Source organism: Emys orbicularis, chromosome 1, assembly GCF_028017835.1.
Source record: "Emys orbicularis isolate rEmyOrb1 chromosome 1, rEmyOrb1.hap1, whole genome shotgun sequence".
Classification (NCBI taxonomy): domain Eukaryota; kingdom Metazoa; phylum Chordata; order Testudines; family Emydidae; genus Emys; species Emys orbicularis.
This window is the reverse complement of record NC_088683.1, coordinates 373,435,953-373,451,535: the sequence shown is the minus strand read 5'-3', so window position 1 is coordinate 373,451,535 and position 15,583 is coordinate 373,435,953. Positions and strand designations below refer to the sequence as shown.

At 65.3% G+C, this 15,583-nt stretch overlaps 2 protein-coding genes across 2 annotated transcripts in view; one reads left to right on the top strand and one right to left on the bottom strand.

Moving 5' to 3' along the window:
• Positions 1–5,708, top strand: part of LOC135884324 (F-box/WD repeat-containing protein 7-like) — a 40,378-nt gene extending 34,670 nt beyond the window's left edge. The window contains exons 5-13 of the mRNA XM_065411631.1: positions 124–262; positions 1,330–1,464; positions 1,569–1,692; positions 2,293–2,429; positions 3,666–3,779; positions 3,898–4,079; positions 4,216–4,441; positions 4,807–5,017; positions 5,180–5,708. Of these exons, the coding sequence (XP_065267703.1) occupies positions 124–262; positions 1,330–1,464; positions 1,569–1,692; positions 2,293–2,429; positions 3,666–3,779; positions 3,898–4,079; positions 4,216–4,441; positions 4,807–5,017; positions 5,180–5,448 (1,537 nt within the window). The 3' untranslated portion in view covers positions 5,449–5,708. The remainder of the gene's footprint in view (positions 1–123; positions 263–1,329; positions 1,465–1,568; positions 1,693–2,292; positions 2,430–3,665; positions 3,780–3,897; positions 4,080–4,215; positions 4,442–4,806; positions 5,018–5,179) is intronic.
• A 236-nt stretch (positions 5,709–5,944) lies between these two features.
• Positions 5,945–15,583, bottom strand: part of DNHD1 (dynein heavy chain domain 1) — a 112,182-nt gene continuing 102,543 nt past the window's right edge. Inside the window, exons 35-43 of the mRNA XM_065398806.1 lie at positions 10,617–10,795; positions 9,177–10,145; positions 8,712–8,886; positions 8,260–8,364; positions 7,767–7,971; positions 7,583–7,674; positions 7,290–7,442; positions 6,399–7,123; positions 5,945–6,307 (exon numbers count right to left, since the gene is read on the bottom strand). Coding sequence (XP_065254878.1) covers positions 5,945–6,307; positions 6,399–7,123; positions 7,290–7,442; positions 7,583–7,674; positions 7,767–7,971; positions 8,260–8,364; positions 8,712–8,886; positions 9,177–10,145; positions 10,617–10,795 — 2,966 coding nt within the window. The remainder of the gene's footprint in view (positions 6,308–6,398; positions 7,124–7,289; positions 7,443–7,582; positions 7,675–7,766; positions 7,972–8,259; positions 8,365–8,711; positions 8,887–9,176; positions 10,146–10,616; positions 10,796–15,583) is intronic.

Here is a 15,583-nt window from a genome sequence, read left to right as displayed (position 1 = left end):
TGGGGGAGCCTGGCAAGTGGGGGGGCTGGGGGTTGGCTCTTGAGAATGGGGGTGGGGGTCTAGATGACTTCCCCGGTGCTATTGTGTCTCACCTGTCGGGTCTCTCCATGGTGCCGGTCCCAGGACACTGGGCCCCTGCATTCCCAGCCCCACCACCACCTTTGGGGACCTGCGCAACGCCAAGCCAGGCCAGGGCCGCCGGCGCCGCATCCCCTCGGTCGCCCCGCCCCCGGAGCTGCAGGACTGGCTCCGCACCTTTCAGGTAGGGGACCAGCTCCTCCCCTTCAGCACTGCGGGGCCCCCGTCCACCGGCCCAGTGGTCCCTCCAGTATCACGGTCCCTCTGGGCACAGACTGAGAGAGCATGTTGGGAGGGGCGACGGAGCCGCGGGAGGGATCCCAAGGGAGGGGCGGTCGCTGGGGCGACGGAGCCGCTGGAGGGATCCCAAGGGAGGGGCGGTCGCTGGGGCGACGGAGCCGCGGGAGGGATCCCAAGGGAGGGGCGGTCGCTGGGGCGACGGAGCCGTGGGAGGATCCCAAGGGAGGGGCGGTCGCTGGGGCGACGGAGCCGTGGGAGGATCCCAAGGGAGGGGCAGTCGCTGGGGCGATGGAGCCGCGGGGGGGATCCCTGGGGAGGGGCAGTCGCTGGGGCGACGGAGCCACGGGAGGGATCCCCGGGGAGGGGCAGTCGCTGGGGCGACGGAGCCGCGGGGGGGATCCTGGAAGGTGGGGGATCAGGTTCAAAACATGAGATTTTCCAGCCTCAGCTAAAGGAAAACACAGTAACGATGGTCCCAGCCCCCCGCAGAGCCACCCCCTCCCCCCACGCTCCCAGCCCTGGGTTACACTGCCTGAGTGCAAGCGAGGCCATTAGCCCCCATTCCCACTTGCCCCCCTTCCCGGGGCCTTCTCAGTCCTGCCTTCCTCCTTCCCAGCTCAGGGGGCAGGTTTACCCTCTCCCTGTCCATGGGGCAGGGCGCAGCCCCCCCACTCCGCAGGCACTGGAGAGCTGGCTGAGGCAGGGGTGGGCGGGGGCGACTAAGCGGGAGGCTGGGACTCGGGGGGAGGGAGCGGCTGGATGAGGCGCTGGGACCGTGGTTGAGGGGGCGGCTTGGCGAGGCGCTGGGACCGTGGTTGAGGGGGCGGCTTGGCAGGCGGTTGGGACCGGGGAGGGGGTGTGTGGCTGGGCAGGTGCCTGGGATCGAGGGGGAGGAAGGGGTGGCTGGGACCGGGGGGAGGGGGAAGAGGGGGCTGAGCAGGGGGCTGGGACGGGAGGGGGCGGCACAGCTGCTGGGGCGCACAGGCCTTGCCACGCTGTCTCTCCCCCCAGAGGTGGAGCGGCCCGGAGAAGCTGCTGGCCCTGGACGAGCTCATCGACCGCTGCGAGCCCTCCCAGATCAAGTACATGATGCAGGTGATCGAGCCGCAGTTCCAGAGAGACTTCATCTCCCTGCTGCCCAAGGAGGTGAGTGGGGCGAGGGAGGGGCCAGCCTGGGGGCAGCGCAGGAGCCACTGGCCCTGTGGGGGCCTTCGGCTCAGTGACGCCCCTGACCTGCCCCCTGTGTGCAGCTGGCGCTCTACGTCCTGTCCTTCCTGGAGCCCCGGGACCTGCTCCGCGCCGCCCAGACCTGCCGCTACTGGAGGGTCCTGGCTGAGGACAACCTGCTGTGGAGGGAGAAGTGCCGGGACGAAGGTAGGAGCTCCGCCCCCTTGCAGGCCCCCTCTCCCCCCCCGCCGAGCCACTCCCTCTTCCTGTGGGAGGCAAAGTGGGTCTGGGCCCTACAGGCTCCTGGCACCCACTCCTGCAGGAGCCGCCGCCGCCCTGAGGCTCCCAGGCTGGCCCCTCCTGCTGCCTGCCCTGGCTCCCTGGTGCCCTGGTCTCCTGCCTGAGAGGGCAGCGCAGCCCCTGGGGGAGTGCCGCGCCCCTGGGAGTGCTGCGCCCTGCGCCCCTTTGGGAGTCCTGCGCAGCCCCTGGGGGAGTGCCGCGCCCCTGGGAGTGCTGCGCCCTGCGCCCCTTTGGGAGTCCTGCGCAGCCCCTGGGGGAGTGCCGCGCCCCTGGGAGTGCTGCGCCCTGCGCCCCTTTGGGAGTCCTGCGCAGCCCCTGGGGGAGTGCCGCGCCCCTGGGAGTGCTGCCCCCTGTGCCCCTTTGGGAGTCCTGCGCAGCCCCTGGGGGAGTGCCGCGCCCCTGGGAGTGCTGCGCCCTGCGCCCCTTTGGGAGTCCTGCGCAGCCCCTGGGGGACTGCCGCGCCCCTGGGAGTGCTGCGCCCCACATCTCGCTGCTGTCCCGCCACAGGCATCGAGGAGCCCCTGAACCTGCGGAAGCGGCGCCTGCTGAGTCCCGGCTTCATGTACAGCCCCTGGAAATTCGCCTTCATGCGGCAGCACAAAATCGACATGAACTGGCGCAGCGGAGACCTCCGAGCTCCCAAGGTGGGTGGGCGTAAGCCATCCCCCGGCAGTGCCCCTGCTCAGAGCCCCTCCAGCACGCCCGCCTGCCCCCAATGGGCAGCATGAACTAGGATCTGTGCGGTGCACAGATTGGATATGGGGAGCGAAAGCAATCCCTGGCCAGGAACAACAGGGGAGAAAAGAAATCTCGGCCCGTGCGTGGCTGGAGCTGGTTGCAGCCGAAGAGAAGGCTTTGAGGAATACCTCGGTGCCGTCTGTCAGCAGAGCACGCTCTCAGTGGGGGAAGGACTGGCTGGCTGGCAGTCAGTGGGGAATCACCATCCCATGGGGTCAAGTCTCAGGGGGCAGCCGTGTTAGTCTGTATCCACACAAACAACAAGGAGTCCGGTGGCACCTTAAAGACTAACAGATTTATTTGGGCATAAGCTTTTGTGGGTAAAAAACCCACTTCTTCAGATGCACCCCATGGGGTGTTCCTAGTGTGGTGCTGCCCGGCCCGGTTCAGCGTTTTCATTGTGATCTGGAAACACGTGTGAAATCACTGCCAGTAAGACATGCGGGTGGCAGAGATGGGCAGTCAGGCTGACCTGGCTCTCTTGGGAAGCGGGGCCCGTTCAAAGGAGAGTTTTCATGCAGTTACCTATCTAGGCCCAGGGAGTGCCGGCTGCCCCTACAGCCTGGGGACCGTCCTGGAAAGCAGCGGCTGCTCAGAGAGTCTAGGGATCACAGACACACACTGGGAGCTCCTTGTGCAACGCTGTGGGCAAGTGCGGCCCTTGCAGGGAGCAGTGCGCAGGGCCAGGGAGGGGATTTCCCCTCTACATGGCACTGATGACACCGACAATGACCACGGCTGGAAGCTGCAGCCAGACAAACTCATTGGAAATAAGGCCCCAGTATCCAACCCTGAGACTAACTCCCACGGCCGTGCTGGATTCCCCGTCTCTCGGCGGCTCGGTGCCGGCCCAGGTCTCTCTGCAGCCAGCTTTGGACGCGAGCTGTCGGGGTCTGTGCGGGGGGAGCCGGGGGGGGGGGTTAGACATGAGCTGTCGGGGTCACTGCAGGGGGAGCCGGGGAGCGGGGGGGGGGTCAGTGTGTGGGGAGCTGGGATGGGGGGATTAGACACGAGCTGTCGGGTTCAGTGTGGGGGGAGCCAAGGGGGGGGGGTTAAGACACTTTGCCTCCAGCCCGAGATTATTTCCTTTGGGAGGGGGAGGTCTGGGCTGGCTCCCTCGTTACCTGCTCTTCCCTCCCCAGGTCCTGAAGGGACATGACGACCACGTCATCACCTGCCTGCAGTTCTGTGGCAACCGCATTGTCAGTGGCTCCGACGACAACACGCTGAAGGTCTGGTCAGCCGTCACCGGCGAGGTGAGCCCAGCCCGCAGCCCTGAGCAGCTCCCCGCTGCTGTTCCTAATGGGGCTGGGGGTGGCCTCAGGCTGTGGGGTTCCCCCCGTAGCTCCCCTGACTCTGTCCTGCTCTCTGCAGTGTGTGCAGACCCTGGTGGGTCACACGGGGGGCGTCTGGTCCTCCCAGATGAGGGACAACATCGTCATCAGCGGCTCCACGGACCGGACGCTGAAGGTGTGGAACGCGGACACGGGCGAATGTGTGCACACGCTGTACGGACACACGTCCACCGTGCGCTGCATGCACCTGCACGGGAGCAGGTAACCCTGGGGGGGGCGGCGCAGGGCCGGGGGGGGCCGGGGGGAGTGACCCATCCCAGGTGGGGCTGCTGGGCCTGGGAGAAGCAGTGGGCGTGGCTGGGCTCCTGCTGCCGCTCAGTGTGCCTGTGCTCTGCAGGGTGGTGAGCGGCTCGCGGGACGCCACGCTACGCCTCTGGGACATCGAGACCGGGCAGTGTCTGCACGTGCTGATGGGGCACGTGGCCGCCGTGCGCTGTGTCCAGTACGACGGGCACAAAGTGGTGAGCGGGGCCTACGACTATACGGTGAAGGTGTGGGACCCGGAGAGCGAGAGCTGCATCCACACGCTGCAGGGCCACACCAACCGCGTCTACTCCCTGCAGGTGAGACCCTGCTCAGGCCCCGCCCCCAGTGAGAACCTGCCCAGGCCCGCCCCCTGCCCAGGCCCCGCTCCTAGGTGAGACCCTGCCCAGGCCCTGCCCCCAGTGAGACCCTGCCCAGGCACCGTCCCTAGGTGAGACCCTGCCCCCTGCTCAGGCCCCGCCCCTGGTGAGACCCTGCCCAGGCCCTGCCCCCGGTGAGACCGTGCCCCCAGGCGAGAACGCTCCCTCTCACACCAGCTGGGTCTGCTCCCTGCAGGATGCACATGCAGGATGTGCCACGCCCCCCCAGGGTTGCCTGGGCCGTGCCTGCTGGAGGGGCAGCACTGGGGGCGTGCCCATGGCTGAGCCTGTTTCTCTCCGGGCAGTTTGACGGGACGCACATCGTGAGTGGCTCCCTGGACACGTCGATCCGGGTGTGGGACATGGAGAGTGGTAACTGCCTGCACACGCTGATGGGGCACCAGTCGCTCACCAGTGGCATGGAGCTGCGGGACAACATCCTGGTCTCGGGCAATGCAGATTCTACCGTCAAGATCTGGGACATCAAGACAGGCCAGTGCCTGCAGACGCTGCAGGGTAAGTGGGGCGGGGGCCAGCCCTGTACTCAGCCAGCGCGTGGGCGACTCTCTGCTGGGGGGTGATTCAGACCCAGGCAGCGGGGGGCAGTTAGGCTCACTGTGTGAGCCCCCCGCTAGGCCCGGGGACAGTGCAGCAGGCGTTAATCGTGCGTTTCCCCAGGGCCCAGCAAGCACCAGAGCGCCGTCACCTGCCTCCAGTTCAGCTCCAAGTTCGTGGTGACCAGCTCGGACGACGGCACCGTCAAGCTCTGGGACCTCAAGACGGGCGAGTTTGTGCGGAACCTGGTGGCCCTGGAGAGCGGGGGCAGTGGGGGAGTGGTGTGGCGCATTCGCGCCTCCAACACAAAGCTGGTGTGTGCTGTGGGCAGCCGCAACGGCACCGAGGAGACCAAGTTGCTGGTGCTGGACTTCGACGTTGACCTGAAATGAGCCCCAGCCAAGCCGGGATGGGATGGAGGATCCCGCAGGCCGGGCACAACAGCTGGGCTCTGCAGGGCAGGCCCCGGAGCAGGCCTCAGCCCCTCTGCAGGGCTGTAAATACTGGATCCAGCCTGCCTCCGCCTTATTTATATGTGCGAGAGCTCCCGGGCGTGGGACTGGCAGGGAGGGCCCTGCGCACAGCCAGGGGCCTGGACAGAGAGGGGACACAGCATGTTTTGTACACACTAATATATCGATCTATTTCTGTACCTGGGGCTGTGTGTGGGGAGCTGACAAACCGCGCTGCCAAACTGCCGCTCCTGGAGTATCTTCCACTGACGTGACCTCGCCCCCAGGGGGGTCCGGCTGCAGCTTGTTCCTTCGGCAGTCCCAGAGCCGTGCTCTGTGATTCCTGCTGGTCACCCGAGCCCTCATGGGGCTGCGCTGGAGTGTGGCTGCTGTTCCCCCAGGGGCCACGCTAGTCCCGCACACCAGCGCTCTCTGCTTATCCCAGGCCGGGCAGCGTGCTGACAATGTGCACTCGGCGCTGGGCACACAGGGCGGGAGGCATCTTGCAGGGCAGCGCCAGGTGCGTCAGAGCCCGCTGGCTGCTCAAGCGCACGGGCTGCTGAGGCAGGCCCAGGTAGATGGGGCAGCTGTACTGCGGCAGGGTGGTGTTGGGCCTGTGAGCGCGCCAGGCCTCCCGCACAGCCTGCACCCAGACGGTGGGCAGCAGGCAGGGCTGGGACGAGAGCGTCTCCTGGAGCAGGGCTGAGCGTGTGTCCCACAGGGCGTTGTGCAGCTCCAGGCCGGTCAGGTAGAGCCCGCTCTCGGGCGGGGAGCTGGGCGGGAGCAAGCCGGGCAGCACCTGGAAGAGCAGCGTTGGATCAGGGGGGGTGGTGCTGGCACTGGGCAGGGGCCAAGGGGGTCTGCCCTGCACGACTGAGGGGCGGCATTACCTGCTTGTCCAGGTGGTAGTGGTCCAGGTCCTGCTTCTCGGCCCGGGCTGCTTCCTGGAGCAGTGCCAGCAGGAGGCGCCGTGGGTACTGGAAGGCAGAGAGGTGATAGAGCAGCACAGGCTGGCCAGCCACCGCCCCCAGGTACCCGCACAGCAGCTGGCAGCGACACTGGAGTGTCTGCAGCCAGCCGCTTGGGTCCTGGGGGCCCGTGGGCACATAGGGCAGCCAAGGGCGGGGGAGGCGTCCCCGCTCCAGTGCCCGCAGGATGGTGGAGCAGCGTGGGGACTGGCAGGGCCGCCCCTTCAGCTGCTCCTGAGCACAGCGCAGGTCCCGGCCCACTTGCTGCAGCAGGGCCAGGAAGCTGCCACACTCCTCCAGCAGGAAGCGAAGCAGGGGCCGGGGCTTTGGCCGTGTGCGCCCACCTGGGAGCCGCCCCCTGGCCCCCACCTCCCAGCCTCGCTGCTGCAGCGTGTCCTGCAGCGCCTGCACCACCTCCAGCCCCTGCTGCACCAGCTGCCCCAAGGCCTCCTGCTGGGTGCTCGGCGGGGGGCTTGGCTGCCAGAGGTCCTGGGACCGCAGCAGGTCTGCGAGCAGGCTCCGGCTCTGGCTCTCCAACAGCTGCTGCTGTAGCCCCTCGTACAGCCCACAGGAGGCTGGGTCTGCTGGGGCCGAGAGCTGCTGCATGCGAGCCCGGGTGTCTGCGATCACGTCCTCCTCAGACAGCGCTGGGGGCAGAAAGCTACAGTCAGTCGCAGCCCCCTTCCTCCCCCCAGGGCCTGTCCCCCTACTCCTCCAGCCCCAGCCCCATTCTCTGTCCTCCGGGGGCATGCAGCTCCATCAAGGGCTCCCTGCACCCCTGGGGGGCAGATGGCAGCAGGGGCACTTCCTTACCCAGGTTGGAGCCTCTGATGAGGACAGTGAGGAGGGTCTTCACCCCCCGGGGGGGCAGCAGGTGTGGGGCACTGCCCAAGCACTGCTGGCTCAAGCTCTGCACAGCCCCTGCGTCCCCAGCATCCAGGATGTAACCGCCGTAGAGAATCGACCCTGAAACAGCAAGGAACCGTCACCGGCCTGGGCCCCGCCGGGCTGCGCCTCCAGCCAGTGGCTGGGCGAGGCCAGGGATGGGTCCAGCTGCTGCCCCAAGTGTTTCTGGGCGGCAGGATGGGCTCTGGCCACCTCCCTACCTGCCAGCTCCTGCATGGCCTCCTCAGGGTTGGACACCGCCTTCGCCAGCTGCTCCTGCAGCCGCAGGCCCGTGAACAGCTCTGCCTCGCTCCTAGGGGAACAGCAGCAGGCGCTGAGACCCTGGGGCAGCTGGGGAAACGTAGGCGCCAGGCGCCGGGGCGGGGTCGGCCTGGCCTCACTCACCAGGGGTAGAGCCGGGCCTGGGCCAGGCGGCCGTAGTGCTGGCGGTGCAGCAGCACAGCGTGCAGCACCAGCAGGGCCAGCCCTCGCTCCGGGGCGGCGTCCCACGCCGGCTGGCCCAGCACCTGGCTGTAGCTGCGCAGAAGGATGCTCTTCAGCTCCTGGGGTGTCTCACAGAACAGCGTCACTGCATGGCGGTGCACAGGGCCTGCCGGGTACAGATGGGTGTCACCCCCGCCACTGCTCCCCCCAGCCTGGGTCACGGGCACTCAGGCCCCCCATATGACGCCCCTTAGGGGCTAGTGGCTGTGCCCTCCTGCAGCCCAGCGCACGCAGGGTCCCCACACATGCAGCCCGTGAGGCAGGCTCAGGGGCCCGGATCAGGGGTGGCTTGGGTTTAGCCTCACCCCACCTGGCGTGCTCCCCTGTGGGGAAGGGGCACCATGTGCCGGGGGAGGCAGGCCCAGATCGCAGACGCCGTACGGTACCAACGCACCTGGCACAGGCCCCGTGGCACCAGCGATGAGCCAGAGGCGGAACTTGGGGTGGATCTCGTCCCCTTTCACGTCTGCCAGCTGCGGCTCCGGGGCCTTCCCCGCCCCTGCAATAAGAGACCAAGGCACAGAAATCCTCACGCCGCAGCTGGGGGGTGGGTAGGGCAGGGGGGAGAGTCTGCTCCCAGGAGGGGGATGGGGCAGCCCTGGGAGGAGACGGGAGGGAGATGTGGGGGTGTGAGGGGCAGGGATGGGGGGGTGCAGGCCTGGGAGGCGGCTGTGGGGAGTGGGTGGGAGGGGTGCAGGCCTGGGAGGGGGCAGGGGGCAGCCGTGAGGGGCAGGCCTGGGGGGCGCGGGGGGGCAGGCAGGCAGGCGCCTCCCAGGAGCAGCTGGCGCAGGGGGGAGGCCGTGGTGGGACAGCATTTGGGGTTTTGGGGGGGCGAGGGTCCCTCACCTTCGGGGGGGCTCTGGAGCTTGCTGAGCTGTGCAAGCACCTCTGGGTGCCAGTGCTCCTGGAGGTGGCAGTTGTTGAGCACCAGCCAGCGGCCCTGCTTGGGGCAGGTGCCGAGGGCTTCGCCCACCTGGCGCATGCAGCCCGGGGAGCCCAAGGAGACGACGACGACGCCCCGCTGCAGAAGAAGCAGGTTTCACCGGCCTGGCCTCAGGGCCCTGCCCCCGGCCAGGCCCTGGGGGGTGTCAGGCCTGCTTGGGTCAGTCGCCCAGCAACTGGCCCCCACTGTGCCCCAGTGCCCAGCCCCCTTAGCTGTTCTCTGCCTCCCGGCCCCCCACCTTGCTGCCCCCCAGGCCACGCCCGCACATGCACCAACCTCCCTCCATGGGGCTTGCGCACCAGGGTGCCCCCCAGGCCAGCCCACTGCCCTGCCCCCCCCCCAACCACCCCGGCGGAGGCTGGCATTACGCAGTGCCGTTGCTTGGCCATCTGCCGGATCCAGTGCAGCGGGTGTGTGGCCGCGCCGGGCGAGCCCCCGGGCGGGGTGAGGAAGAGCAGGGGCAGGCGGGTTTGGCTGCAGGTGTAGAGGGTGGCCGCGCTGTAGCTGGCGTCCTCGGCAATGGGGCGGCCGAGCAGGCAGGTGGAGAGGTCATGGAACGTGCTGCACAGCTTCTCGGGGCAGAAGATGCGCCACAGCACGGCCCGCTGGAAGAGACTGAGGTGGGCATGGCTGGGGCTCAGGGCGGGGCCCACCACCGTGGCGGGCAGGCGAAAGTACTCCTGCCACTGGGCAGCCTGCGCGGCCAGGGAGGCCCGCAGGCCCTGGAAGCCAGGCAGGCACTCCAGCAGCCCGCATTCGCGCCAAGCTGCGGCGCGCACCCAGCCCGGCCGTGCCGCCCTGGCCGGCTGCAGCAGCTGCTCGGCTGCAGGCGCCTGCAGCCCCTGGCAGAAGCCCAGCCAGTCCAGCGAGCTGACCTGGCCGGCCAGGCGGAGGGGCGCCAGGGCCCCCAGGAAGCTGAGGAGCAGGTTGTGTGGCTCCTGCAGGCGGGGCTGAGCGTGGGCCAGTAGCTGGCGGGATAGGCCCTTGCTGAGCTCCGCCAGCCGGGCCGCCGGCGCCTCCTGCTTGCAGGCGTCGGCGCGCTTGGTGGCGAGCAGGGCCCGGCGGGCGACGGCCAGGCAGCTCGCCGTGGAGCACTGGTACCGGGGGTGCAGCCGGCACACCTGCTGCAGGGCCTGGTGCAGCGCCGCCCCCAGGCACGCCACCTGCCGGTACTGGGCCTGCACGGCCAGGTGGTGCTGGCGCAGGGAGAGCAGGTGCTGGTGGCTGGCGTGCAGGGCCTCAAGCTGGGTTTGCAGCAGCCGCACAAGGGGCAGGAAGTCCTCCTCCGCCTCTAGCAGGGGGCGCGACGGCTGCGAGATCAGCTCCAGCAACTCCTCCTGCACAGAGAGCGGGGGGTCACAGCGAGTCGGGGGGCTCAGGTGTCATGGGGGGGCCGGCGGGGGGCTCAGGTGTCATGGGGGGGCCGGCGGCGGGCTCAGGTGTCATGGGGGGGCGTAGTGGGGGGGCTCAGGTGTCATGGGGGGGGCGGCGGGGGGCTCAGGTGTCACGGGGAGGTGTAGTGGGGGGGCTCAGGTGTCACGGGGGGCATAGTGGGGGGGCTCAGGGGTCACGGGGGGCAGGCCGAGCATCAGCCAGGGAGCGATGCCTGTGTGGCTAAGGACAAGCTGAGGCTCCTGGCTCCTCCCGCAGGGGCGGGGGGAGCAGGGGCAGGGGCAGGGGCAGGTGGGGCTGGGGCTGTCCCGCGGTGCCCCAGCACACTCCAGGCAGGCTGGCGGACGGGAGGGTGAGGCGTGAGCCGGCCCCAGCAGGGAGCCGTTCTCCGTGCCAGGGCAGTGGCGCCGTCTCACCTCTGTGTCCTCCAGCTTGTCCTCCAGCTGCAGGATGCTGAGCTGCAGCATGCGCCAATGGGTCTGGGCCTCCCGCCTCTCGGCGTGCAGCACCTCCTCCAGCAGCAGATCCTCCAGCGCTGACTGGCTGAGGCTCAAGTCAATCATAGTCAGGCCCTTCAGGAGGGCGTGGTCCATCTCTGCACAGAAACAAGCCCAGGGCAGGCAGTGAGGGCACAGGGGGCTTGGGGCTGTGGGGCAGAGGCTCAAGGAGCAGCCCCACACCTCTGATGGCCCTGGGGGCTGCCGTGGGCTGAGCCGGCGTGTCTGGGTGTGACGAAGTGGGGGGGTTTTCTTGTTTTCTGTGGAGTTTCAATGGTTTGCATGCAGAGGGGGTGGGACTCAGTTTCCCTGGGTGTTACTGGTTTAATGAGGTGAGGGGAGAGGGAGTGTGTTTTGCAGAGGACCGGAGAGAGAACGTGGGGACCCAGCCAGTGGCCGGGAGGATGAATACCCCAGCGACCGGTGACCTGGCGACCTGGTGACCCAGAGGCCCAGCTAAGGAGACGCAGCCGGTTCTGGCCAGTGGGAGGACAATGGGCTGCAGAGTGAGGACCCAGTGACCTAACCAGCCGGTTCCAGCCAGAGGGAGAAGCAGGAGAGGAGGCCCCGGTTTACGACCCTGTTTACCTGGAGGGAAGACAATGGACAGAGGCGGGGCCTGGGGCCGGTGATCTCAGATGCCCAGCGGCGAGCAGGGGGGCTCTGGGCTGGAGAGGGGAAGCAGGCAGAGCCCACCTGGATGCAGAGAGACTGGGATGTGCTGGGCTGAGGGAGGCCAGGCCTGAGGGTCTGAGAGTTTCCTGTGCTGTGTTCAACTCTCAATAAACCCTCCTGTTTCATGCTGGCTGAGAGTCACTCCGGTCTAGAGAACAGGGTTGCATCAACCCCTTCGGGGGTGGAGGCCCCGGGGGTCCAGAGCGAGTGGACTCCCTGAGGGGGCCCACGGCAGAGACAGACGTGCTAAGGCTCAGAGAGGTGCGGATCCAGGAGGTGGAGGGGCTGGACCCCGAGAGAGAGTGAACCCCCGAGAAGGGCTGTCGCACTGAAAGGGGCACCCCCCATGGACCGCACGGGGCCAAGAGTGGGCACGGTCTGTGAGTCCGTGACACTGGGCCACGCTGATGTTACAGCTGGGGAATGCTGGGCCGTGGGGGAAGAGGAGGAGCAGGGTCGGGGCAGGGCCCTGTGGGGAGGGGGGCCTAAGGCCCCCCTCAGCTCCCCACTGGGAAGAGGCTGGCACTGCTAGCAGGAGCATCAGCTCCCCCACCATGCAGCACAGCCACTGCCACTCCATGCCTGCCCGAGGCTACTATGCCCATGTTAAGAAGTGGGGGGGGCTGGCCCCCCCTGTTCTGGCACCCCTGGGCCTCTCGGGTGTGGGGGGCCCAACTGCTCTTTGTACCCAGGACCCCATAAATCTTAATCCGTCTCTGCTGAGGAGCAGCCTGAGGTAGCCAGGCCTCGGAGAGACGCCAGCCGTGCACACCCGAACGTTTGTCCCATAGCGACATCCAGGGGACAGTGCACGGGCCTTTGTGCTGCCAGCCCAGGGTCTAAAGGGCTGGCGCCGCTCCGACCCCGTCCAAGCCTTCCCACCAGAAGCCAATATTACAGTGAGCCTGTCACGGAGTGTGGGGGGACACAAGGCCCTGCACCCCCGGCTTCCTGCGATTCACCATGACTCTCAGCCAGCCAGTAAAGCAGAAGGTTTATTTAGACGACAGGAACACAGTCCAAGACAGGTCTTGCAGGCACAGACAACAGGATCCCCCCCAGTTAGGTCCATCTTGGGGTCCCGGGGCCCCACAGCCCCCTTGGGAGGTCAGAGCCCTGTCTGCCCCCCAGCCTTTTCACCAGCCAGCCCCTGAAACTCTCTCTTCAGCGACCCCTCCCACAGCCTTTGTTCAGTTTCCCGGGCAAAGGTGTCACCTGGCCTCTCACCCCTTCCTGGGTTCTCATGTTACATGCTCAGGTATTTTCCCTCGGTCAGTCTCCCATCCCCCAACGCAGACCATCCTAGCCACACTCCCCTGTCAGCATTCAAAGACCACAGTAAGAACAGTCCCAGTTCGTCACAGAGCCTGATGCAGGGGGGAAGGAGGTGGGGCGTGGTGAATGCCTCCCAAGCAGTGTCAGCTGGAGGCGGGTATGGGAGCCCACCTAAACAAGGACTGTAGGCCTGCTCTCCCAGACCCAGCCCTGCCCTGGAGGCCAGGGAGAGACACAGCCAGGGTGACCGTATGACCCAGAGCCCGCGTAGCAGCCCTGCGAATGTCACTGATGGAACGGGACCCAGGAAAGCCGCCGCTGCTGCTGCTGCTTGTGCCCATGGAGAATGTGGGACGATGCTCAGAGAGAGGAGTATTAGCAACGGGGCGAATGCCTGAAGAAATCGCAGGGAAGTCACAGCTTTTCCTTTCATTCTTTCAGCCAAGGCACTAGCTGTGGCGATAACTGAAACGCCGTAGTCCTGTCCACATAAAACGCTAGCGCCCTGCCCATCGAGGAGCCGTGTGAGGGGGAGGTTTGGGAAGAAAGGTGGCAGACAGATCCTTGTAGGAAACTCTACCGGGAGGGTCGGCCAGCCAGGCCTGGGGCACTGCTGCCCGCCTCACAGAAGTGATAGCTATTAAAACGCTAGCTGCACTGAGAGATGGACCAACAAGCAGGGGGCAAAAGGAGGTCCTGGCACTGGATCTTCAATAGGAGGGGAAAGTCTGTCCAGACCTTTCAGAAACCTGGATGTCCCCACAGACCTGCCCTCTGTAGGGAGCTGAAATTCTGAGATAGGAGCCAGGTGAACTCTAGTGAACTCATGGAAGGAAAGGCCTCACTCTTTTAAGTGACCCGATAATACAGATAAACTGCATAGGAGCCTGTGAAGAGAGATTCCTTTGCTGGGACCATGGGCAAAGCCTGTTCCACGTCATGCAGCAAGCAGACCTGGTAGAGGACACGAACCACAGCCGAGCAGGCAGATATTGACGATCTAACCCTTGAGCAGCGAGGAGAGGGCTGGTCTGCGGAATCTGGCCATAGTCCTGAGAAATTCTGTTTGGTTCCTTAGATCCCAACTGGGGAGGTTCAAAAGGTCGGCGAACCAGTGAGGCTGAGGCCAAGCCAGCAATAAAAAACGGCACAATCTTGTGCGAGTCACAGATGTGTATTGTGCGCACCTAGGAACCTTTCAGAACCACTGGCTCAGGACCTGCCCCTCCTGGGCAGGGCACTTCAAGCTGGCTTACCAGTCAAGGGGTCTCCCTCACCGCGCATGTTGCTCCGTACAAGTGCTCGCAGACGCCATTGTGGTGATGTTTTATCTCACAGGCAGGGAAGGGGCCAGGGCAGACCCCTCACACCAAGAGGTGTTGGCCCTCTGGCATCGCTGCATCAAGAACAGAATCCCCCTTTGAGCGTCTCGGCACGCCCTGGCGGACTGCCTCAGCAGGTCGTTCAGCAGCGATCAGAGGGCCAGAGAAGGTAGAATTGGAGCAAATGGGAGCGCTGTGGCACATTGGCAGGGCTCATCCACCTGTTCAGGGAGGACCGAAGGGCCACACGTACGCGCCAGCATGTCCACAGATGATAGAGGGGTGCTAGACAGACATCAGTCACAGCTGCATGACTCAGGGGACGTCTGGCATGCGGAGTTACATATGTGCGAACTGCCATGAGTCCTGTGGAGAGAAAGTGGTGTATCTGCAGGGGCGGTGGGTGAGGCTACTTCCTCTTTACGGTGGTGCTCTAGCCCCCCAAAGGCTTCAGGGCTGCCCTGAAATCGCTAGGCGTTTGCAGAGCCTGATCTGGACCTTCCAAAGGCAGGTCCTCTGTTGTTCGTTGCACGTCAGCCAGGATGCCCCAAGCCTGCAGCAATGCAGCACGATGCAGAATAGCGGCCATGACCATCCCCTGAGCAGCCTGCGGAGAGGAGCAGGCAGGCAGGCAGCTCTCATGTCTTGCAAGTTCTTAGGTTGTAGGGGACAAGTCTCTGATTCAGAAAGTTGAGGAAACAACTAGGGAGGCGTCCATTTTGGATCTGGTTTTGACCAACAGGGATGAATTAGTTGCAAGCGAAGGTGGTTGGGAACTTGGGAGGAAGTGATCATGGTCTGATAGAATTCAAGGTCCTATGGAAAGGAGGACATGAGAACAGGAAAACAAGGACACTGGACTTCAGAAAGGTGGATTTCAACCGACTCAGAGAAGTAATAGGCACGGTCCCATGGAAAGACCAATTAGGAATAAAAGGAGTCAAAGGAGCTGGCAGGTCCGAAACGGTGCAATACTAGATGCTGAACATCAAGCTATTCCGACGCAGAGCAAAGCTAAGAAGAGCCACAGGAGGCCAATGTGGCTGCACAAGAAGCTTTTTAGCCATCTAAAACTCAAGAGGGATACATACAGGAAATGGAAGGCGGGGCATGTCATCAAAGAAGTGTACACGGGAATAGTGCGAGCGTGTAGGGACAAAATCAGGAAAGCCACGGCAAAGAATGAGTTACAGCTGGCAAGGAATGTTAGAGACAACAAGAAGGGGTTCTTCAAATATGTCAGACAAAAAAGAAAGATCAGGGATGGTGTGGGAAGGCAGAGTTGCTGAATGCCGACGTTGCTTCAGTCTTCTCTTTCTAGCAGTGGAGATATGTCTGCAGATTTTGCATCTGTTGTTCTGGCAGGGGCTGGTGCCGCATTGAGTTGGTGTGTCCTGGTCTGTGGGAAGCTTGCTTCTGATGATGAGCTTGGAGAGGTTGGGGGATTGTTTGAAGGCCAGCAGTGGGGGTTCAAGAGAAATTTATTTCAGGATGGGGTCATCCTTTGAAACGTTCGTGGCCTCTCTGTCAGACTCCCCACTGGGGAACCAGCTCCTGGGATGGGGAAGGCAATGGCTGTAGCTGTTTGAGGATACCCTGTATGGGTTGCAGCGT